Source organism: Manis javanica, chromosome 10, assembly GCF_040802235.1.
Source record: "Manis javanica isolate MJ-LG chromosome 10, MJ_LKY, whole genome shotgun sequence".
Lineage (NCBI taxonomy): Eukaryota > Metazoa > Chordata > Mammalia > Pholidota > Manidae > Manis > Manis javanica.
Genome location: NC_133165.1, coordinates 115,581,937 through 115,607,417, shown reverse-complemented (window position 1 = coordinate 115,607,417; position 25,481 = coordinate 115,581,937). Strand labels below are relative to the sequence as shown.

General features: G+C 42.1%; 1 protein-coding gene across 9 annotated transcripts in view; it reads right to left on the bottom strand.

The window, feature by feature from the left end:
• Positions 1–25,481, bottom strand: part of ATXN10 (ataxin 10) — a 169,936-nt gene that overhangs the window by 118,919 nt on the left and 25,536 nt on the right. For all 9 annotated transcript variants that reach the window (XR_012121638.1, XR_012121639.1, XM_073214031.1 and 6 more), the window contains exons 3-5: positions 23,029–23,111; positions 13,916–14,012; positions 11,261–11,419 (exon numbers count right to left, since the gene is read on the bottom strand). Coding sequence is in view for 7 of the 9 variants with exons in the window: in XM_073214031.1 (XP_073070132.1) it covers positions 11,261–11,419; positions 13,916–14,012; positions 23,029–23,111 (339 nt within the window). In the remaining 2 variants the exon portion in view is untranslated. The remainder of the gene's footprint in view (positions 1–11,260; positions 11,420–13,915; positions 14,013–23,028; positions 23,112–25,481) is intronic.

The window sequence follows — 25,481 nt, the reverse complement described above, 5'->3', positions numbered from 1 at the left end:
AAAAACCAACTATGCCTTTGTTAAGTTTTTCTAGTGTTTTTCTGTTTTGCATTTCATTGCCTTCTGCCTTTATCTTTTATTACTTTCTTCTTTCTACTTAGGATTTACTGTGTTCTTCTCGATTTTCATAAAGTAGAACCTTAAGTCACTGATTTCAGACCTTCATCTCTGATAGAAACATTTAAAGCTATAAATTTCCCTCTAAGCACTGCCTTAGCTTTATCCCACAAATTCTGTATTTTATTGTGTTGTTCAGAAGACTTTCTGATTTGCCTTATCGTTTCTTCTTTGAGAAATCAATTATTTAGATGTGCGAATTTCCAAAATTTTGGAATTTTTCTAGATTAGCATCCTGTTATGGTTTTCTAATTTAAGTATTATGGTCACAGAACATATCTGTACATTTTCTATCTTTTTCATATATTTACTGAGATTTCTTTTTTTTTTTATAGCCCAGACTATGGTCTAAGTTGGTGAACATAAAACATGCAGTTGAAAATGAAATGGATTTTATAAGTGTTGCCAGAATGTTCTATAAATATCAGTATTAAAATCTCCAAGTATCACTTCCAATTCTGGGCATAACAGGCTAACAATTTACCCTCCTACCTTAAACCTATAAAAGCAGACAAAATAAAAGAAACAATTTTCAAACACTGGAACATAAACCCAAGTCAATCAGGTTGGGGGATAAAAGGCACTTAGGGAATTTCTTCTTAAACAAATAAAATATCCTAAGAAATGTGTGATAAATGTGATTTGATCAGTATAGTTATAAAATCCTTAACGCCTAATAGCAGACAGAGACACACTTAGTGAAGGAAGGAGCACGTTCTCATGCTGGAATGTGTGCTGACGCGGTGGAACTGAAAAGTCTTCCACGTGGAGGGGTGGTGAGGTGGTGAGGGAACCGGGAAGGGGCAAGGGAAGAAGAGAACGGGTCACAGCCACTACGGCGCTCTTTTGCTATGACCACCAGCATCATCTGGGGCAAAAGGAAAGTGTATTCATATTTGACCTTTATGCAAGATAAATTCCAAATGCATCAAACACTTATACATCAAAACTGAAATGATACAATACTGGGAGACAACATTGGTAAAGGAAAGGCCTTTATAGCTACTACCAAAAATAGGCCCCCAAAAGGGCCTTTATAGCCATTGCCATATGAAAAGTCAAAAGACAAAGAAGTAGGGGAAAAAACTGTGTCTTATTTCAAACTATGGGCTAATATCCCTGATTAAGAAAATATTCTTACATATAAATAAGGAAAGGACTGACATCCTAATAGAAAAATGGGTAAAGAAAACGAGAATGCACATAAAGAAATAGGCTCTTGAGCATAAAAAAGATGCTTAACCTCATAACAAGAAAAATACAAAATAAAACTACAATGACACGATTTTAAATGCTGACAGGATCGACAAATCCAAACTCTGAGAGCACACCTGGCGAGCAGCGACGGAGGAAACCAGGCACTCTCAAAACCTGCCAAGAAGGGTGCACACTGGCACCATGTCTGTGAGGGCGTACAGTGGTACCACATCTGTGAGGGTGTCCACTGGTACCATGTCTGTGAGGGTGTCCACTGGTACCATGTATGTGAGGGTGTACAGAGGTACCATGTCTGTGAGGGCATACAGAGGTACCATGTCTGTGAGGGTGTCCACTGGTACCTCGTCTGTGAGGGTGTCCACTGGTACCATGTATGTGAGGGTGTCCACTGGTACCATGTCTGTGAAGGTATCCACTGGTACCACGTCTGTGAGGGTGTCCACTGGTACCATGTCTGTGAGGGTGTGTACACTGGTACCACATCTGTGAGGGTGTACAGTGGTGCCTCATCTGTGAGGGTGTCCACTGGTACCAGGTCTGTGAGGGTGTACAGTGATACCACCTCTGTGAGGGTGCACACTGGTACCATGTATGTGAGGGCGTACAGTGGTACCACATCTGTGAGGGTGTACAGTGATACCACGTATGTGAGGGTGTACACTGGTACCACGTCTGTGAGGGTGTACACTGGTACCATGTATGTGAGGGTGTACAGTGATACCACCTCTGTGAGGGTGTACAGTGGTGCCTCGTCTGTGAGGGTGTCCACTGGTACCACGTCTGTGAGGGTGTCCACTGGTACCATGTATGTGAGGGCGTACAGTGGTACCACATCTGTGAGGGTGTACAGTGATACCACGTATGTGAGGGTGTACACTGGTACCACGTCTGTGAGGGTGTACACTGGTACCATGTATGTGAGGGTGTACAGTGATACCACCTCTGTGAGGGTGTACAGTGGTACCACGTGTATGAGGGTGCACACTGGCACGTCTGTGAGGGTGTACACTGGTACCATGTATGTGAGGGTGTACAGTGATACCACCTCTGTGAGGGTGTACACGGGTACCATGTCTGTGAGGGTGTACACCGGTACCATGTATGTGAGGGTGTACAGTGATACCACCTCTGTGAGGGTGTACACTGGTACCATGTCTGTGAGGGTGTACACCGGTACCATGTATGTGAGGGTGTACAGTGATACCACCTCTGTGAGGGTGTACACTGGTACCATGTCTGTGAGGGTGTACACCGGTACCATGTATGTGAGGGTGTACAGTGATACCACCTCTGTGAGGGTGTACAGTGGTACCATGTGTATGAGGGTGCACACTGGCACCACGTCTGTGAGGGTGTACACTGGTACCAGGTTTGTGAGGGTGTCCACTGGTACCACATATGTGAGGGTGTACAGTGGCACCATGTCTGTGAGGGTGTACACTGGCACCATGTCTGTGAGGGTGTCCACTGGTACCACATATGTGAGGGTGTACACTGGCACCACGTCTGTGAGGGTGTACACTGGTACCACATCTGTGAGGGTGTCCACTGGTACCATGTCTGTGAAGGTGTCCACTGGTACCATGTATGTGAGGGCGTACAGTGGTACCACATCTGTGAGGGTGTACACTGGTACCACGTCTGTGAGGGTGTATACTGGTACCATGTATGTGAGGGCGTACAGTGGTACCACATCTGTGAGGGTATATAGTGGTACCATGTCTGTGAGGGTGTCCACTGGCACCATGTCTGTGAGGGTGTCCACTGGTACCACATCTGTGAGGGTGTACACTGGTACCATGTATATGAGGGTGTACACTGGTACCATGTATATGAGGGTGTACACTGGTACCATGTATGTGAGGGTGTACACTGGTACCATGTATATGAGGGTGTACACTGGTACCATGTATGTGAGGGTGTACAGTGGTACCACGTCTATGAGGGTGCACACTGGCACCACGTCTGTGTGTACACTGGTACCACGTCTGTGAGGGTGTACAGTGGTACCACATCTGCAAGGGTGTCCACTGGTACCACATCTGTGAGGGTATACAGTGGTATCATGTCTGTGAAAGTGTACACTGATACCACGTCTGTGAGGGTGTACACTGGTACCATGTCTGTGAAGGTGTACACTGTACCTCATCTGTGAGAGTGTACACTGGTACCATGTATGTGAGGGTGTCCACTGGTACCATGTCTGTGAGGGTATACAGTGGTACCTTGTCTGTGAGGGTGTACAGTAGTACCACATCTGTGAGGGTGTACAGTGGTACCTCATCTGTGAGAGTGTACACTGGTACCACATCTGTGAGGGTGTAGACTGGTATCACATCTGTGAGGGTGTACACTGGTACCACATCTGTGAGGGTGTACACTGGTACCATGTCTGTGAGGGTGTAGACTGGTACCACATCTGTGAGGGTGTACACTGGTACCGTATCTGTGAGGGTGTACATTGGTACCATGTCTATGAGGGTGTACAGAGGTACCATGTCTGTGAGGGTGTACAGAGGTACCATGTCTGTGAGGGTGTGTACACTGGTACCACATCTGTGAGGGTGTACACTGGTACCATATCTGTGAGGGTGTACACTGGTACCATGTCTATGAGGGTGTGTACACTGGTACCACATCTGTGAGGGTGTAGACTGGTACCATGTCTGTGAGGGTGTACACTGGTGCCACGTCTGTAAGGGTGTACACTGGTATCACGTCTATGAATGACAACTAGGACATGTTTGTCAAAATTGGAAAAGCATGTTCCCTTTGACTCAGTGACCGCACTAATGAGTTTACCTCCAGTCACACTTGCTCACAGGCAGGATGACACATGTAAGAACAAAGCTATTCACCGCAGCAGTTTGTAGTTATGAGACATTGGAAACAACCTACATGTCACCAATAAGGGACTGATTAAATTAATCATGGTATATTCATACAATGGAAGATAAAAGAATGAGAAGTACTTTCTATGCTGGTGTGGAAAGATCTCAAAATACATTATGCAGTGAAACAAAGCAAGAGGCACAACAGTGTGGCGGGAGGGAAGAAACAGCAGCTTACCTGTTTAGGGAATGGGGTCGGGGGAGCTAGGTGAACGGTGGAGAGAAATACATTCTGGTACCTAAACTACATGCATGTATTAGCTATCCCCACAAATTTAAATTTGCAATTTAAATAACGTATCCAGGCAAACTAATCTCAAATGTATTTCTGCTTAACAGACATCCTGCCATATGCTGGTGGGACAACCATTTGGGTAACCCTGGTTCATCAGCCTGCAACGGACAGTGGGTGAGTTTCATCTCGGCTGGGTGGGCCAAGTCCAGGCACTCCTCCAAAACACCAAATCATAGATCTCTGCCTCTCTTCTCAGACAGGCAAAGGAAAATAGAAACAAAAGATGAATTAATGTCACCTTCTATCATGGCGACTCAGGGACCCAATAATGCAGGTTCTCTAAAACCTACAATGCAGGCTCCAGCACCTCAGATCACGTCACAGACTGAACGTTGCCAAGGGAGGCTCCTCCCCATGGGCCTGCCTCGTACTCTCTTCCCACCCCAGCCCCCTTGTTACAGCAGGTAAATGACCAGACATGAACAGAGAGGGGGCCGGGGACTTCCGGGGACTTCGGCTGGTGTTTACATTGAGCTAGATGCTTACTTACATTCTAACCATTCCCTGTAAACTGTTCTGAGGGATGTGGGGAGTGAGGGGGTAGATAACAGACCTGCCAAAATTGGCTGGTTCCAATACAGAGAAGTTGACCTTGACTTCACCTCTGAATACATTATATACTCATTACCATACTAAAAATCACACCCCTTGGCACTATGACAGTTCCAAGGCAGAGCACCTAAGGACAAAAAGAGGGCATCACCCTGTTTCCCAGAAATCCCTTCCCTATTCTGAGAAAGCCCCATCCACCCTGATGAATATTCCACCCCCGCTTAAACTCCGGCTCTACACCACCCAACCCGGGCCCCACCAGCTGCCCGCCCCTGGAGCGCACCCACACTCCCTCGTTCAGCGCGGACTTCGCCTTAGTGACCTGCTCTCTGCCTGCACCTGCTCATGAGTTCCTTCTTGATCAGAGTTCAGAACCCTCTCTCAGGCTAAGGCCCCACCTAGTGCACAGGGAGATCTCCCCGGCTGGATTTCCTGGTAACACCTTCAGGCATGGTTCCCCCGTCCCCTTCAGTCCCAGGAAGGCCTCCCCTGCTGCCGCTGGCATGCTGCACCACCAGGTGCTCCTGTGCAGGTGTGCGCTGGCAACTTAGCGGAGCAAGACCCCAGCACAGCGCCCCATCCTCCCACCACGCCCCACACTGTCCCGCCACCTGGCTCCTCAAACCCAAACAGCTCCCCTGCCTGCCCTTGTCTCCCCACCACCCCACACACTGGGCCCCGGGAACCTGAAAGCCAAAACTAGCACCCAGCTTCCTGACTTCCATGGTTCCTCCTAGAATGCTCCCCTATTTAAAGTTGGCCCTTTGAGCAAGCAGCCTCTCTAGAAAGAAGTTTCAGGTAGACTTAAAACCTGAGTGAGGGTCTGACTCTGCTTGTTGCCGTCAGTTCAAAATGATGAGAGGTAAAATTCCCTCACTCTTCCTTTCATTTAGCAAATAGGGAAAAATGCTGAGTGAGTAAAGACAGTGCCATTTTCACATTAACTTTAGAACTATTTAGAGGATAAGAACAACTGTCACTCATATCCATTTTACAAACACAGGCAGAAAAAGGTGTCCTGTGTAGATATCCATACTAACAAATGGAATTCTTTGTGTGACGACCTATAACATACATTTACTATGTAACACTGACAACAAATAATACTACACGCACGAAGCAATGATGACAGACAGCCAATGGAAGGTAGGTTTCCTCTTGCAACTTTTAGATGGTAATTTAAATGTTGTCAATTATGTCTAAGTTTTTATGTGTTAATTGTTGGGATTGTTTGTCTAAATATAATGTACACTCCATTTAGTGGGCTACATAAAGTGACAAGTAAATTCTCAACTTTCACTCAGAATTCATTGCATTTACTTTCTTACCAAATCTACTCAAGGTAAACCAATGATGAAGATATTTATAAGGAGAAGAGACCCAATTATGTTCAATATTCTCTAAGTTACAGACTTCAAATATTGATTAAATTCTTTTGCAGAACTACAATCTGTAAACTCAGAAATTATGTGCTAATATTATATGGGGAAGGTGGAGTTCCTTCCACTAATCTGAAACCTAAAATGCCACAAGGACATTTAGAGACTATAAGTAATACTCAAATAATACTCCAACTTTATGGAAAATAGAAGAAAACGTTTGTGGGAGATGCAAATAGAGTCTATCAAAGGCAGAAGTCAGGGTGGAAGGGGCGTTAGAGAAACACATTTATTTTACAAAAAGAAAACCCTAGGAGTATGGCACTTCCCTACATCCTGCGTCTCACGTGCACGCGGCCCCCTCGCGTAGGCCACAGGAGGTCTGGCTTTTCATCTACTATTTTCTACCTCTGGGGCCAGAACTGACCCACCCCGCAGCCAGAGGCAGAGCGCCTCAGTTTAATCTTGGAATTCACCATCGAAATATGATTATAGAAAAGCAACGTTTACAAATCAAGGTGCTGATGTCACAGTTACCCTGTAAAGTTAGGAAGTGGGATGGCAAAAAATAGGCTTTCTCTAATTTTCAGGGAAGGATTCATATTTAGCAAGGTAACAATTTTGTTGGCAGCCTCTAGATATTTTGTGACCCCATTTTTGTTTGCCAAATGTAGAGTTCCTCTCAGATAAATCAAAGTATTCAGGGTCCTGCCTGCAGAAGACATCAGCTAACTATTACTACCCTCCACCCCTTTTCCTGTCTAATTCCATCTAGTGACCTTGGATATTTTAACTTGAGCTATCCTGAAGTAGACTGAAAATACTGCTCTTTATGACCTTTTACCCTTTCTTTATACAATGCTGCTGCTAAAAAATTGCAAATGGTTAAAATATACATCCAAGGTACTCAACAGAATGAAACAGAATTCTGCTACTTACAGAAAATTTCTCTAAGCAAGCTGACTCTGATTCATCCCTCATGTTTACAAGACATTTGCATACTGAGGTAGGTCTTCTAAATCAAGCACGCTATCATATTTTCATGTACCAACTTCTGTTTGCAAGTGGTAATTCAAATACAAATGAATGTTTAGAAAAATAAATTATTTAAAATCAGGTATAATTTCAACAGAACAATAAAGTTTACACTGAAAGGCCAAAACTAAAAGCTCCTACCTCACCTTTGAAATGCAAGTGAATCCCACCCAGTTGACCATCTGTGCCCTAAACCCGTTGACCACTATGTGGAAACACGCATAAAAACAGATTTTAACGAAAACAGGAGAGAAGCATTATTAAAAACAACAAAACTCTTGATGAATTTTATAATGATAAAAGGGTCAGTTCCTCAAGAAGTTGTAACAATTACAAACACATATATTATCTAACAACAGAGCTGAAATAAGTGAAGCAAAAACTAATAGACTTGAAGGGATAAACAAAATAATCCACTGTCAGTAATGAAGTCTAGACAACTAGACAGAAGACCATCAGGCAAACAGAAGACTTGAACAACACAGTAAGTCAAGTGGACCCCACAGACATCTACAGGACACAGTAAGTCAAGTGGACCCAACAGACATCTACAGGACACAGTAAGTCAAGTGGACCCAACAGACATCTACAGGACACCCCACCAAGCACAGAACACAGTGCTCTCAGGTGCGCATGGAACATTCTCTATTACAGACCAGATGCCAGGCTATAAAATAAGCCTCGATGTGTTTGAGAAGAATGAAACTACTGTTCTCCAACCACAGTGGAATGAAATTAGAAACCAGTAATGAAAGGACAATTTAGGAAATACACAAATCTGAGAAACTAAACAACAAACTCCTAAATGAATCAAACAAAATATCATAAGAGAAATTAGAACATAATTTGAGATGAATGAAAATGAAAACACAACATACCAAAATATGAGATACTGCTAACAGTTCTTACAAAGAAATTTATAAACCTCTATAAATAAGAAGGAAGACCTCTTAAGAAACGAGAAAAATAGCAAACTAAACCCAAAGCATACGGAACGATATGAGAATTACAGCAGAAATAAGTAAAATACAGAATAAAAAACTAATCTAAAAAATCAATGAAATAAAAAATTGGTTCTCTGAAAAGAGCAGGAAAGCTGACAAATCTTAAGCTATAGTACCCCAAAATAGAAGACTAAAATTACAAAAATCAGGAATGAAGAGTGCAGCCTTACATAAGTTTCTGCCAACCTTACATAAATAAGGAGGGTTCTAAGGGAATACTATAAATAACTGTGTGCCAACAATTACACTCATAGGCCAAATGGACTCCTAGAAAGACACAAACTACCAAGACTGACCCAAGAAGTAAATCTGCACAGACCCCGAACAAGGAGAGACTAAATTAGTGATCAGGAAACTTTCACAAGAAAAATGCCAGGACCAGATGGCTTTACTGGTAAAGCCTACCAAATATTTAAAGAATTAACACCAATCTTTCAAAACTCCTCCCAAAAGTAACACAAGGCAAAAAGAAGAGAAGGGTACACTTTTCAACTCATTCCGTGAGGCCAGTATTAACCTGATACTAAAACCTGACAAAAACATCTCAAAAAAAGAAAACTCCAGACCAGTATTTCTTACCAGCATAGACAAAAAAATGTCCAACAAAATATGAGGCTAATTCAGAAATATATAAAAATGATTATATACCATAAGACAGCGGGAATGAAAAGTTGTTTTAAAATAAAACAAAATTAATCACTGTAATATACTACACTAATAGGATAAAGAACAAAAACCTCAATAGATGCAGAAAAAGCACTTGATTAAATCTAATGCCCTTTCAGGATAAAAACATTCAACAACTAAAAGTAGAAGGAACGTTCTTTTTCCTGATAAAAGATACCCGTGAAAAACCCACAGCTATCATCAAACTCTATGGTGAAAGACTTGAGAGCTTTGCCCTCAAGAACAGGAATAAGACAGATTTCTGCTCTCACCACTTCTATTCAACATTGTACTAGAATTTCTAGTCAAAGCAATTAGATAAGAAAAAGAAATAAAAGGCAACTTGAATGAAAAAAGTAAAACTATATCTATTTGCAGATGACATGATCCTGTATACAAAAAAAAATCCTAAAAAAAAACTATTAAAACTAATAAAGAGTTCAGCAAGCTTACAGGATATATAATCAATATACAGAAATCAATTGTATTTCTATATACTAGCAATTAGCCATCCACAAATGAAATTAAGAAAATAGTTCCATTTTACAATAGCACCATAAAGAATAAAATAATTAGAATAAACGTAACTAAAGAAATGCAAGACTTACAACACTAGAAAAATTTACAAACATCACTGAAGAAATTAAAGGCCTAAGTAAGTGGAAAGATATCCCCTTTTCATCAATTAGAAAATTTAATCTAGTTAAAATGGCAATATTCCCCAAATTGATCTGCAGTTTCATGTACTCCCTAACAAACTTCCAGCTGCTTTTCTGAACAAACTGAAAAGCTGAACCTAAAATTAGTCCATAATGCAAGGGACCCAGAAAAGCCAAAAAAAATCTTGGAAAAGAGCAACACTGAAAGACACAGAGTTTCCAATTACAAAAGTTATACAAAGCTATAGTAATCAAGGCAGGGAGGTGGTACTGGTGTAAGAGGGAGAACAGACTGCAAAACAAACAAACAAACAAACTGCAGAGCCTCAGGGACCTCTGGGGTAACAGCAGAGCAGCCCTGATACCAGCAGAGCGCAGGGCACAGGGCACTGCTCCACCACGTCCCGCCAACCTCACGCACAACTGCACAGGCCACCCAGGCAGGAGCTCCACACTCGGTGGGCCTCCCGGAACTCGAGACGATGGTGGTCTAAGGCTTCGGAGGCTCTCCTAGCCCCTTGGAAGGCTGTCCTGGGACAGACCTGATGGGACATGGGGCTTTCCAGCCCACCCCCGCTCCAGGCATCAAGAAGTGGCCCTTCAGCAATGGGGCATCTCACAATTGTCATTCCGCTCATCCAGCCCCTTTTCTGGAGTGTGGGACAAGGACCACAGGGACGTGGCTTACTCTTCTCTTCCCTGTCCACGTAAGTGACAAGCTGGCTAAGTCTAAAAGTAGCCTGCTGTGTCTTCATGATCACAGTCACCCTCAGCCTTGGCCTTGCTGTGGCCTGACACGGAGTCCCAGAAGGAGAGAAGAAGGAGCGTGGGCTGAAAAAGTATTCAAAACAAATAATGGCCAAAAACTTCCCAAATGTGGAGATATGAACTGATAGATTCAGGAAGCTGAAGAACCCCAAATAGGATAAACCCAAAGAAATCCATGCCAAGACATCATAATTAAACTTCTGAACAGACAGGGAAGAATCTTACAAGCAACCACAGAGAAATGATGCATAATGTAAATGTGTACAATTTGAACACTAGTGAATTTCTCCTCCAAACAGATGCCCACAAGACACATACCAATCTGAGATTGTGAACGTCCCACCTACCGCAGCCGCGGCAGTGTGATCGGTGAACTCCACAAGTGCCTGTGCGCTCTCACGCCGTGCGGGGTCCTGCGCCAGGTGTGCCCTCCCTTCCTCGCCCACCTGAAGGACACTCCCGACCCTTCAAGGCCCAGCTCAAACCTCACTGCACCTCTTCCACAGGCCCCCTGGGTCCGCGGAGAAAACTGAGAAACACTTCTTATTGTGTCAACGTATGTTAACTTTTAACTTATCACTCAATTACTATAGTTCAATCTTTCACTTAAACCCTCCACAGGAAAGTGATCTGTCAGGATGTTCTTAAGCAATCACATTTCTAGCAAAATACTTACGGCCATTCTGACTCAGGCTGCTTTTGGTGAGCTTCTATGACATTAATTGCAATATTGAGGTTTTCTTCCAGTTCTTTCATTCTTTCAGAATTAAGTGATGTGAACAAAATCATTGATGAGTAGGCAACGATTTTTTTGTCTGGATGATTTAAGCAAGACCTTCCAAATAAAGAGAGAAGCATTAGCCCAATTTAGCAACATAATACAATATGATTATAACACATAAATAATAATAATCCCTTTAACAAATTCAGCACATACAGATATTTTTAAGGACCTAATGAAGAAGTAGAACACTTTGAAACCAGCACATTATTTACTGTAGAAATAGCAAATATAACGTCAGTTAAAGTCAGTTGCAACACAAAGTATTCAGTATTAAAGTTACAGTTGACATATGACTCAGAAGCAAAAAAACAAATATCTGATTAAAGAAAAAGATAAAATGATTATATTTATAAAGCGTTAAAGTGTTCATTCTTGTTAAAAAGAAAAATCAAAAGGCATTAAATGATACCTCTTTCCTTTAACAGTTATAAGGGACAGAATGCCTAAGGGCAAGAAATAGAACCAGGGGTCAAGAGCCTCAGGGCAAGTCCTAGCTTGTCTGCCTATCAGTCGTGTCATCTTCGAAAGGCCACTGACACACTGACTGTCAATTAGACGGCTGCTTCTGCACTACGGCAGAATTTTTTTTCCCCTTATACTTCATAATACTCTTCTGGAGGACATATTATCCTTATATTACAGATAAAAATGTGCTGACTTTACTTGCCCAAGGGCAAAAAGCCAGTACCTGCCAAAGCAGGAATTCAAATTTGGTTATATTTGTCTTATGAATACATATAGAGTGAAGTCACATAACCTCTTTTAGCATTTTCTGGTATGAAAATGGAATACAATCACAAGACCTCCTCAGCCTGTCTCACAGGCTTCTGGGGGCTCAGATCTGATGACGCATGTAAAACCACCACGTAACCCCTCCTGACCTCTCCGACTGCCCTGCTCAAAGCCTCTCCTCTGGTTTCCATGACACTTGAATTTATCCCAGTCAGGTCAGTTCTTACACTACGGTGTGCCTACCTGTTCCTTTATTTCCCCACCAAAGCATGGGCTTTTGGGGAGTGATGAATATATCTAAATTATCCATATTCCACACCCATCTAGCTCAGACCTGACAGACAGTAGGGTGCAAAATGTTTTAAAGAAATTAATTCTCAAAAATGAGTAATTGCTATTTCTTTAGCCTGAGTTCCACAAGTCTTCCCTTCCACTTAAGCTCTTATTGTTAAATCATAAAGATTTTACCCCTTCAACTCTAATTATGTACAGGAATCTGAGAGTCAGTTATGGACTCAGTGAGCTAGAGGCCACATCAGAGTGTACCTGATCCTGACCCATACTTCACAGGTAAGCCCAGAAATCCTACACAACCGGGGAAGGCAGCACAGAATTTAGGCGGCTGGTATTTAAAAAGAGTGTGGACTTTGGACCCAGACAGCAGCAGGGGGTTTATATTCTAGCTACACCATTTACTGGCAGTAATCTGTCCAAACAGGGACAGGACCGCCGCCCTGCAGAGCTGCTACGCAGGCCAGGGACAATACACAAGAAATTCCCAGCTCAGGGCATTCAAACAATAGCTTCTACTCTGCTGCCTATATGGTAGCCCGCACCAGAGACACCCCAGTCACTGGACACAGAGCCCGGCTTGAAGGAGAAGCCAGGCTTCCTCCTTCCAGACAGTGCCTTTCTTACTACCTGCCTCATGGCTCACCTTTTATCTCAATGCTTGATTTCTTATGAACAAACAGAGTGGTCAAAACAAAGCAGGAAACCACTGGGAGAAGTACTGTGAACCAACCTAGATACACAGACGGGCTGTCCACGTCTTACAGTTCTCCATATCTACCAAAACATGCAGCCCTGTGCTGAGAATATAAGTACTCAGTGAATAAATAATCATTAATTCACTGCCCAGACTTCAATGTTCTGTGGCTTTTTCTTGTCAACTGGATGCTTTTATTCTATTATAGTCAACAAATGGTTTTTGAATGAGAAATTGTTTTTCATTACAAACAGTCTTGAACAAAATATAATGTACTTTAACCCTATGTCCTTTTTTAGTTTTCTCTCTTAGTACACAAAAATAAAAAGCCTAATAAATTTATGATGGCACTAACACATCAGTTGCATATGTAAACAAACATATCTAACGTGTGCAAAAGCAGGGAAACAAACCTAGATCTGCGTCTAAACTGCTTTAAACCACAGCCTTGTAGCTCAAGCACAGGCAGCTTTTTTTCTTAGGAACTTTTTTCTTTTTATGTCCTTAACAATATTTCTTACTTTAACCCAAACTTTCATTTTTTTTAAAGTAAAACTGACATATACCAAAGGGCATAAATCTTAAGTGTACAGCCCAGTAAATTATTAGATATGTATATACCACCACCCAGATCAAGGAACTAAACGTTCCCAGAACCCTGGGAGCCTCCCCCACATCCTCTCCCAGCCAATACTGAACCTAGACACACCAAGAACAACCACTATCTTCAATTTTGGTACCAAAGGGTGTAGTTTTTCCTGGTTTGGGACTTGATATGAATGGCATGATATAACCATGATAGAAAAGGTAGAAAAACTCTTACTCACAAGAAGAGTTCTGGGAAAGCATGCACCCAAACAATAGACTGGGACTCTTCATTCCGAGAGGCAATGTTGCCTACAAACTGCAGGCCACAGCGGAAAGCTGAGGGTTTACAAAAGCAAAAATGACATTGATTAAAACAGTTTTTAACACACTGAAGAAATGCATCTTAATAAGAACTATTTCATGTTTTATTAAGCAGGACATTTCCATTATCTTCTTTTAACTATAAATGTCTTTCTCCACAGTGAAACTTTGGGCATGACATTCAATTTAAAATGCCTTACCACATCAGTGCGCTCTAAGCAGAATTTCTTAAAAAGGTTGTAAATGTAAAGACGAATATGCCTATAATTCGTATTTCACAACTGGAATATGTGCTCCAATTGAGGGAGAATTACTCTTTGACTGGATTTTTAAAAACCCAACTAACTACATGCCATTTAACACAGGTTATCTAACATAAGGCTATAGAAATATTCTACACTAAGGAATGTAAGAAGGTATACTAGGCAAATACCAGCCTAAAAGGAGGTCACACCCCTCTTAAAACCAGACAAAATATACCTTAAAGCAAAAAGTATTATTGGAGATTTTTTTAAAGTCATTTAAGAATACCTTAACTCACCAGAAAGATACATTTTAAAATTGGAATCACCTAATAATATGGCCTCAAATACACACGAGAGAAAAACTGGCAGAAGTATAGCGGAAACAGAAAAATTCACAATTAAATTCGGTAATAACACCTCTCTCAGTAACTTCTAGAACAAGTAGACAAAAATATCAGTACATTTAAAAGACTTGAGTAAGATTTAATAACAACATAGTTGACATACTTGGAATATCTCACCAAATGGAGCTGCAGAATATTGGACAACATCCAGAATGCTGACAGAATGCTGTATGCGAGGGTGTGGAACAGCAGAAACGCTCACACTCTCAGCGTGCAACCCAGCAGTCACGCTCCCTGGTATTTACCCAATGTAACTGAAGACTTATGTCCACACAAAACCCTACATGTGAATGTTTATAGCAGCTTTACCTGAAATTGCCGAAACTTGGCAGCAACTAAGATGTCCTTCAGCAGGTGAACAGATAAACTGTGGTCTCTAGACAATGGAATATTATTTAGCACTAAAAAGAAATGAGCTATCGAGCCACGAGAAGACGTGGAAGAAGGTGCGCATATTACCGAGTGAAAGAAGTCAAACTGAAGGGCTGCACGGTGTGGGATTCCAACTCGGTGCCATTCCGGAGAAGACAAAACAGCAGAGACACTAAAACAAGACCTGCGGTTGCCAGGAGCAGGGAGGAGATGACTGGGCAGAGCGCAGGCAGTGTCAGGGCAGTGGACACAGGTCGTTACATGTGTCCAAACCCGCAGACTGTGGACTTCGGGCAACTGTGATGTGACAAATGCACTACGCTGGCACCAGAGGTTGGCAGTCAGTGTGGCTGTGCATATGTGGGGGTAGGAGACACCTGAGAAATCTCTGCTTTCTTCTCAATTTTGCTGTGAACCTACAACTGCTCTAAGAAATAGTCTGTTTAAAAAACACATAGAACAGTAAAATAAAACTGCTTATTGACCCCAAAAAAAGATCTAAGTTAATTCCCAACTTAGTGTGAACCTGCGCAAGTTATTTAACCTTTGTGAGATCCAATTTCCTCACCATAAAATTCAGATAATATCTATTTTGCAGAGTTACTGCAAGGATGAAATGTGAGCTCACTGACATGGCTGAGCACGCAGCAGGGAACACAAACGCTCCTCTGGCCACTCTCTTTACCAGCACAGTGCACAATATGGACTTGATAAATATTAATTCAAAATGCCAGGTTTCCAAATGTTCAATGAAAATATGTGTTTGCTCCTGTGGTCAGAGACAGTAAATGGAAACCTTGATTGCTTACTATATAAATCCTTACTAAGAATCTTACTATTGAGACAGGTACTTTTATCCTTCTGATAGAGCACAGGAAACCAAAACTCACAAAAGTTATAAGTAACCTGACCAAAGTTACACACTTATAAAGTATCACAATTCTGGATTTATCCCTGTGATTGTCTCAATCCAATATGGTAAGAGTGTTGTCTCATGTTTATCAGAACATCTACTTGGTAATTATATATGAAGTTATTAATAAAAAAGGAAAAAATTATTTTAAAAACCAGAACATGCAGTCTTCTCAAGGACATAGAGCATATTGTAAAACAATTATTTCACCATATATTGGAGCAAAAGACAATTCTCAACAAATTTTAAAGGACTGATACACAGATAATATTCATTTACCACATTGCAATTATGCTTATATGCAATCATTTTGAGGAGATAAATCCTAAAATTAACTAGAAAATCTACCATTTAAAACTAAAAGATATACTTCTAAGTAACCCATAGGAACAAAAAAAGAAACATAATGGAAATAAAATATTTCAAAATAAATGTTAACAGAAATGTAACAAGCCAAAACTTTTGAGATGCAGCTAAAACAGTACACAGAGGAAAATTTTTAGCTTTAAAATGCATACGTTGGGAAAGAAGAACAATGAAAATAAATATGTGAAGCATCTGCTTCAAGAAATTACAAAAACACTAGCAAAACCACCCAAAAAATGAAGAAAATAAAAATAAAGAGCAAGAAATTATTGATATTGAAAACAATATAAAATGAAGACTCAACAAATCCCACATTCCGGTCTTCCAAAATCTCAATACTGACCAAACTTTGGAAAGACTGATCAAAAATGAGAAAAGGCACAATAACAAAGACACCAAATTCTCAGAAATGAGGAGAGGATACTGGCATCAGAAAAAAAACATGTTACAGACATCAGGAAAGAAAACAAGAAGATACTAAAATAGCATGTGTTTAAAAATTTAAATGAAATGAACAAAACCCTAAAACTAACAAAAACTGACTGCAAAACCTCTGTAAACGACTTAGGTAACACACTGAGGAAACTGAATTGGTAGTCAAAAATTTTCCTACAAAGAAAATCCTAGATTCAGATGGTTTCACTGGCCAGTTCACATTCAAGGAAGAAATAATTCCAGTTTATACAACTTGTCCAGAGAACAGAAAGAGAGTAGGCTCCTAAATCAACTCTACAAAGCTAGCATAGCTGTGATACCCAAGTCAGAATACAAACAGTATGAGAAAGGAAAATGATACCGCTCATGTGAAAAACACTAAAAATACGCTAACCAAATGAATCTGGTAATATAGAACCTGATGAAGGTGAATTTATACCTGCACTGAAAGCGGCTTTAACATTAGAAAATCAAAATTTATAGCTGACCACATTAACCTGTAAAGGACAAAATCATATGATCATCTCAAGTAATGTAGAAAATGTATTTGAGAAGATTTAACACCCATTAGTAATTAAAAAGAAAAACTAGTCATCCGAGAATAGAAAGGGTTTGAATCGATTTCCAGCAAGTTCCGCCAGTACCACTGTAACAATGGCTACAGTGTGGTTTCCGTCTCCTGGTTGCACCCCAGCTGGCAGACCAGGCAGAGGGAAAGAAGGGAAGGAGGGAGGAGGCAGAGAAGGAGGGTCCCAGAGAAAACCAGAGAAGGCACCAAGCACAGGCCTTAGAAAATGATGAGAGCTAGATTAATCAGCACCAAATTAGGCAAACGGAAAACCAAACTAGTTATTTTAACCAAAGAAAAAATTGAATATGATAACCAGCTAAACTAAAAATGCAACACTGAACTGACTGACCCAGAGATTAAGGCTCCAGGAAACAGCTCCCCCCCTTAGACCCGGGGCCCAAAGGGAAGAGGGCAAGGTTCCGGACCGCTGCAGAACGCTGGGAGGAGGGCCAGCGCTCAGCCAGTTCCCACGCGGCCGCGGACGTGACCCAGAAACCGCTTCCTACACTGCTGTACTTCGTGGTACACAGAACCGCCATGAACCCCGGCGTGCCCACCCCCGGCCCGGCCCGGCCCCAGCTCTGCCTGGTGTCCACGCCGAGGGGTCGGTGCCTACACCCCACCATTGGCTAACTCCTTCTAAAGCGGTCCTGCTGGGGCCGAGGCAATCCACGCCGAGGGAAGAGCCTATGATGAGACGCTGAGCGGACAGAGAGAGACACTTCTGAGGATTAACACCGGCATGAACCCCACACGGAGAACCGTGGAGGAGGCAGAGGTAATAATAATGACAAAAGTGTTTTGTTGCTCAAACACCTTACCAGGTGCTTGGCACTGTGTTGTCACTGCATTAGCTCATCTAATCCCCACAACAACCCGTGGCAGGCACGCATTTCTCCCCTGGCACCGCAGTGAACCAAAGCTCCGAAGGTCACGTAACTCGCCCCAGGCGGTGGAAGAAAGGCTGGCACACACACGTGGGGGCTCCTCCCGGGGGGGCAGGAAGCAGGCCACAGGCCAGAGAGATGAAACGGAAACTCTGGCTCCGCTAAAGGAAGTCCCACCAGGCAGCGACCAGGGGGCATTTTTAAGGGCAAAAGGATTTCTGAAGCCCTAAACTTTCTAGACCTCTGGCTTTGCTAAAGGAAAGGGGTGGCCTTCAGATCCAGCCCCAGGTCCCGTCCCCCATTCTCAGACTTTCCCAGGATCTAGGCCATCCCTTCAAGCCCTGGCTGAGTGCAGGGCAGGCTGCAGCTCCAAGGCCTCAGAGGCAGGGGAGCTGTAAAGATAAAAAGGACACGCGTGTTACGCGCCTCTGCTACTCACTCACAGCAGCTCAACAAGTGATTGTGGCCAAAAATCAAAACACTGAGATAAAAAAAAGTATACAAAGAAAATGATGAACCAAGAACCTCAAAACTCAATTAAATTCATATTATAATCTAAAATAAAGAAGGAGAAGACAAAACTGCAAGTACACATGAATTCCTATACATACAAGTATTGAAAAATGACTTAAAAAAAGTCAAGTGTTTATCTAATGTAGACTGCATAAGGCAATGTTGTTTTTCTATTCACTTTTCTGAGTCTTTAAAAACTGCTCTAAAATGAAATTATAAAAAATGTTTCTAATAAAAAAACCTTCACTTTTAATTCAGTTTAAAATGACATTTATATCGTTACTGAATATTAATATGCAAATCCTTGTTAAATTAATTTAACACACAAAAAAAGCAACAATATAATATAAGCTGGTCTGAAAACCAAGTGACCCACCCGACAATTCACGAGGCATCTAGAAGCTCGCACTCTGAATCAGAGCACAGTTCTGGGAAGGAAAAGGTTTGAAGCCGAGACATAAGAAAAGAAAACTCCAGACAAGTACAAATGACAGTTTACTTTTACCAAACTGCTTATCGACTGATCTTTATGTAAATATTGCAAATGTAACAAAGCCCCTCAAAAATCCCAACCTTATTTTTACAGAATAAAAAAGAATAAAGGCCAAAAACAACACCAATAACTCAATTAAAATAACTCATGCTTGTGTTTACATAAAATTTGATGAGTATAATATATTCGTCACACCACTGCAATTATTCTCTGAAAATAATACTCTAAATATTATTTTGACAATGTAATTATAGTTTTTACCTCAAGAGTGGTAACAAAAAGCTGGCACAGATACCAAGAATAATGTTCTCACAGAGAAACAGTCAAAACACAATACAGGCACTTTATTAGGAACCAGAATGCTTTTTAAAAGATTGGTATTAGGTTTGAACTAACAGACTATAAAATTTTTTTAAGTTGTTTTGTTGAATCCAAGTTTCACTGTTGAATTCCGTAAAATTAAGTAACATGGTCAACTGCCTTTTTCAAGCAGCTCGTGAGAAGAATGTGTATATTCCTTCTTGCCTCAGTTGTACCCTTCCCACTCTGCCTAAACACAAGTCATCTAATTGAAATTGACACAACTGAAAATCAAAGAAGACCTAAATAAAGAGAGATGTTCCATATTCATGGACTGGGAGATTCAATATCCCTAAGATGGCAATTCTCCCCAAAATCGATCTACAGATTCAACGTAATCCTTAGTATCCACCATATATAAAGAACTCTTAGAACCCAGCAACAAAAAGAAAACACCCCAATTAAAAACTAGACAAAGGACTCAGACATTTCCCCAAAGATGACTTACAAATAGCTAACAAGCACATGAGATGGCCAACATCACCAGTCATTAGGGAAATGACAAACAAAAGCATGATGACATACCACTTCCCACCCACTGGGACGGCTACAGTCCAGAAGAAGGAAACCAAATGTTGGCAAGGATGCAGAAAAACGGGAACCTTGTACCTGACTGGAGAAAAGGCAAAACTGCGCAGCTGCTGTGGGACATTTCGGCTGTTCCTTAAAAGGTGAAATATAAAACCGACCCAACCATTCCACAGCAAGGTATACACCCAAAAGAACTGAGTACAGGCACTCAGATAAGCACATGTGCACGCATGCTCACAGCAGCACTATTCTAAAGGGCCACATGGTGGGACAACAGACGAAGGGGACAAATGACCCAAATGTCCATCAGCAGGTGAGGGGTGACCACGTGCGGCGCGTGCATGATGGAACAGTATTGGTCATAAAAAGAAAGGAAGTGTGATACATGTTACTGGCAGGTGAACCTTGAAAATCATGCTAAGTGAAAGAAGCGAGACACAAAAGATCACTAGCTCTATGATTCCATTTATATAAGAAATCTGGCAGAGCTAAGTCCACACGGACAGAGGTGGGATGGTGGTAGCCAGGGGTTCAGGGCAGTGGGTTCAGGGTTTCCTTTTGGGGTGAAGATATGTGCAGTTAGGCAGAGATGGTGTCTGCACAATATTGTGAGTGCCACTAACTAAATGCCACTCAAGTGTTCACCTTGAAGTGGTTAATTTTATGTTGTACCAATCTCATGTAGAAAAAAACACATATACATTAAACTGATACAATTGCAGCTACTTATATTGTGAACAGCTCTTAACACACCTAACATAAAGGCGGTCCCCAACGCTCTACCCTCTGACTGGTGGAGCCCGATGAATAGCCAGGCCACCAACCAATTCGTTCACCAATGACAAGCTGATGAATAAAAGTTTTGGAAATCTGGTCCTTTAAATTTGTTAGATCATCTGCTTGGTTCAGTGAAGAAAAAAATTAATCCTGTGAAAAAGAAAGGATGAAATATTCTTTATCATCTGTCATAAACACTAAATAAGAAATCTCTTATAGTAGACTTGGGATAAAGCAAAGGGATAACGGTGTGAGGGGGACATGGAGTCAAGGGAAGACATGCTTAAGATGCAAAAGAGAACACACTACACGCTGATGAAACGACAAGTAAAGAGGGAGAAGTGATGTTGCCTGACAGGAAGAGGATAATTTCAGGCCGAGCGTTTCTGAGCCGCCGCGTGGGGGAGGCACTCGGGCCCACGGGGAGGGCCGCTCTGCCCTGACAGTCATTTAATCACAGCGTCGGCACAGCACTTCCTCTGGCGTCTTATTTGGGAATCCATCATTACCGGAGAAACCAACTTCTGCCCACCACGGCCCTGCAGCCATGCCAGGGACACAGTATCCACCATGTCGGTGTTTTTCAGCAGTTTATAAAAGGTAGCACATTCTGAACTCTTTCAGAATTACCATACCACACACAGACTTCAAAAACAGCTGTCTTGCCATGCAACAGACTGAAATTGGCTATTTTATTGCTGAATTTTGATCCCCTAATTGGAGCACTGAGGTTTCTGTTTTATTAGAAAATGGAGATACAAAAAATATTTTTAAATACATAGCACCTTAAAAACACCTTTCAACTAAATCCTACACTTATCAATTTCTTGAGAATACTCGAGAAATTATTACTGTTCAAAAAACAGAGCGGTCTGTGTGCAAAAACACTAAGAAGTCACAGGATAGAATGAGAATTGAACCGAGCGCGGCAACAGCTCTAACAGCTCACTTAGCCTGTTTCACACTGTACCTGTTTCTCGGCCTGTAAACAGAGACTGTCACCTCTACCCACCCTTCTACCTTCTGACAGCAGCATGCACATTAACACTTAGATAAGTATGCCTCACTTTCCATAAGAAGTCTACACATTAAGAACTGTGTATAAATCAATTTTATAAATCAAATTGTATTTTTAAATACAGCTGGGGATTTCTCATTTAAAGGGAAGTATTTACTGAATTATTATTAAAAAGAATTTTTTGACCAATAATCTAGTACATCGTCTTGTATGTTAGATATTTACATTAAGATTTTCTTCTTCAATGACTTAAGTTTATCTGTAAATATTTCAATTCCTTTCCTTGGATAGAGAGATCATGTTAGAATTCTATGTTTTTTCAGTATGATGTTACAATTAACCTCTGTCCAAAGGAAAACAGTTCATGCTAAGAGTTCAAGAAGCAAAAATGTTCAAAAAAGTCTAGGAAAAATTCCTGGTCTTTAAATTAAGAAACTTTTTCTCTTAATCCCTTACAACAGTCATTAACAATCAGAGGTCACTTCCCCGGTCACACTGTGTACTTGACTCACTTAACAGGGTCAGTCTCAGGCTCCTCTCACCGCAGTGCAGACACCCTGAGGGCAGCGCCCGTCTGCTCGGGTCACTGCTCTGACCACACCCAACACATGGAGCAGGGCCTGCCATGCCCACACATGTCGATGCTGTATTACAGTAGAGTTCTGTTGTCACCGTTTGGGAGGCTGAATGTGAGACCAAGGTGTCCGCAGGTTGATTTAATGACCTCGCCCCTTGGCTTGCCGACGGCTGTCCCCTCTGTCCTCACGTGGTCTCCCCTCTGTACCTGTCTGTGTCCTAATCTCATCCCCTTATAGGGACACCAGTCATAATAGACAGCCCACCACACAGCCTCATTTTATCCTAACTGTCCCTTTAAAGGCCTGTCTCCAGATACAGTTCCATTTAGAGTAGGTGGGGTTGGGACCTCAGCGTATGGATGAGGGGGCACAAACCGAGCCCACGGCAGAGGGAGGAAAGGAACTTGTGACAACTCCCTTTTACAGTAATTCTTTAATATCACTAACGAAGTTTCTCTGAATCATGAAATACAGAACACCTGCTTTAGTGATGATGTAATACCAAAAGTCTGGGTTCTTAAACTCTTTTCAAAGATACAAATAATCCATGAATCACACTGTAAATTACCTGTCAAGAGGGCTTCCTGCTCCACTCGAAGCTCACGAAAGAGAAGAATCAAGCCAACAGCCACACCAATTGTATCCAAGTTCCTGCATGAGGGTGTAGAAACAAGAAAAGGGAGACACATTATTTCCTTTTAACTTGCATTTCAAATGGTGCCACACTGGGTGGTGCTTCAACTACTGGTTCCCATGGGGACAGAACAAGGGCCCTCCAAGGCGTCCCCATTTAATCCCCAAAACCTGTGGAGGGATATACCTCACATGCAAAGGGGGCTTTAAGGTCCTGAGGAAATTCAGGATCTTGAGAAGGGATGACTACCCTGGATTAACTGGGTGGGCCCAATGTATTTACAAAGGTCCTTTTAGGACGAACGTAAGAGGCCCAGAGCCGGGCAAGGGGCCATGAGCCAAGGAAAGTAGGCAGCTTCCAGAAACTCTTAAAGGCAAGGAAAATGATTCCGCCCTAGAGCCTCCAAAGGAATTCCACCACTTAAACCCATTTTAAGACTTCTGAATTTCAGAACTATAAAACATGTGTACTGGTTTAAGCCACTAAGTTTTCGGTAATTTGTCACAGCAGCAAGAGGAAACTAATAGAGATTTGAGTAGCAGAAATGGGGTGCTGCTATAACAAACACTAAAAGTGTGGAAGTGGCTTTGGAACTTGGCAATGGGTTTCAAGGACTGTAATAGAAATAGCCTATATTGCCTTAAACAGACTGTTAGAAATGTGGACATTGAAAGCACTGCTGGTGAGGCTCAGAAGGAAATGAGGGATATGTTACTAGAGACAAGAGACAAGAGGGAAGGTATACAGTATACCCTTTGTGTATAGTAGCAGAAGTGCTGCAAAACCATGTATGTGGATACTTAGCTGACTAGCTTTCTAAGCAACATGAAGGTGTGTAACCTGATTTCTTCTTCTGCATGTAATAAAATGCAAGAAGCTGAGATAAACGTGATTAAAAAGGAACCAGGTCTTGATATGTAAAAGTCTCAGTCTATCCAGATCGCTAAAGTTGCTACAACTAGAATATTCACCATCAGGTGATTCCCTGAGTTCTGGAAATTGTTCTATTGAATTATCAAACCCAAGCGATGTCATGGAGACCCCTGAATTTGTAGTCATATGGCCAGAAGGGTAGCCTGGGTACCCCATTTGCAGCTGGCATCTTAAGTGGGGCTACTTTGTGGGACTGAGTCTTTTAAGTTATGGAATCTAACCCTGCTAGCTCCAGAATTGAATTTTTGGACACCCAGCTGGTGTTGGAGAATCAGAACTGGTCAGAAAATACAAGAGACTTTTTCGATGTGATTAAGTTCACCATTTTGAGATGGGGGGATTATTCTGAATTATCAGGGTGGGCCTCAGGTCATCATAAAAGTCTTTATAAGGGAATGCAGGACGGTCAGTGTCAGACAGGGAGTGGAAGATTCTATGGTGTCGCTTTGGAGACAAGCAACACAGGTGCCTCTAGGGGATAGAAAAGCAAGGGAACAGATTCTCTACTAGGGGCTCCAGAAGGAGCCGGCCCAGCTGACACTCTGACTTTAGGTCAGTGCAACTGACTTTGGGCTTCTGACCTCCAGAACTCTGAGATAATAAATTTCTGTTGTTTTAGGCCACTAAGGGTGCAGTAATTTGTTGTAACAGCAAAGGATACTAATCCAGCTCCCTACCCACTTTACTTCCCCTCAACGGGAATCAGAATTAAGCCAACATAATTACTCCTAGAGGAAAAGTGGGTGAGGGTCGCGGAGCCTGGGCCATGGCTCCCCCTCGCGCGGCCTCCGTGTGAGGCTGGCGTCCGCTCCCCCACCCCTCTCTTCCCGCTCCTGCCTCTACCCAGGCAGGATCTCCAGGTTACCAGGCAAATGAGGCCACTGCCTATTTCTGTATGGCCAAACTTTTTGAGAAAAATGTAATTTCATGGCATGAAAATTTTATGAAATTCCAATGTCACTTTCCCAAATGAAGATCCATTGGAACACAGCCACACATGTCCACTCACATATTATCTGTGGCTGCTTCCACACTGCAAGGGAAGAACGAAGGACTTCTGACAGGGATCACACAGCCTGAGCAATCTGTCTGGCTCTTTGCAGCACGAGCACAGTGACCCCCGCAACAGGGTTCTGCTTACATGGCTCTGAGCCCTTGGAGCACCCGCTGAAATCTCCTATGACTCAGACTGTTTGCTTTGCAGTATTATACCCAGTTCCATATATCCCAGCAAAATGTAAGCCCAGTCCGCACAACGATCAGACACAAGAAGTAAAAAGATCTAGGACTTAACAGCATCTTACCTTCCGACTAACTCTTTAATAACGTAAAATAGAACACCAGAAAAATACAGATTGGTTGCAATCTGAATCTTGACAGGCTCAGAAACACTGGCTTCATGAATCCCTGTTGCATTTCTGACAAGAAAAATGCTTTTTCCAGGAGCCAATAAA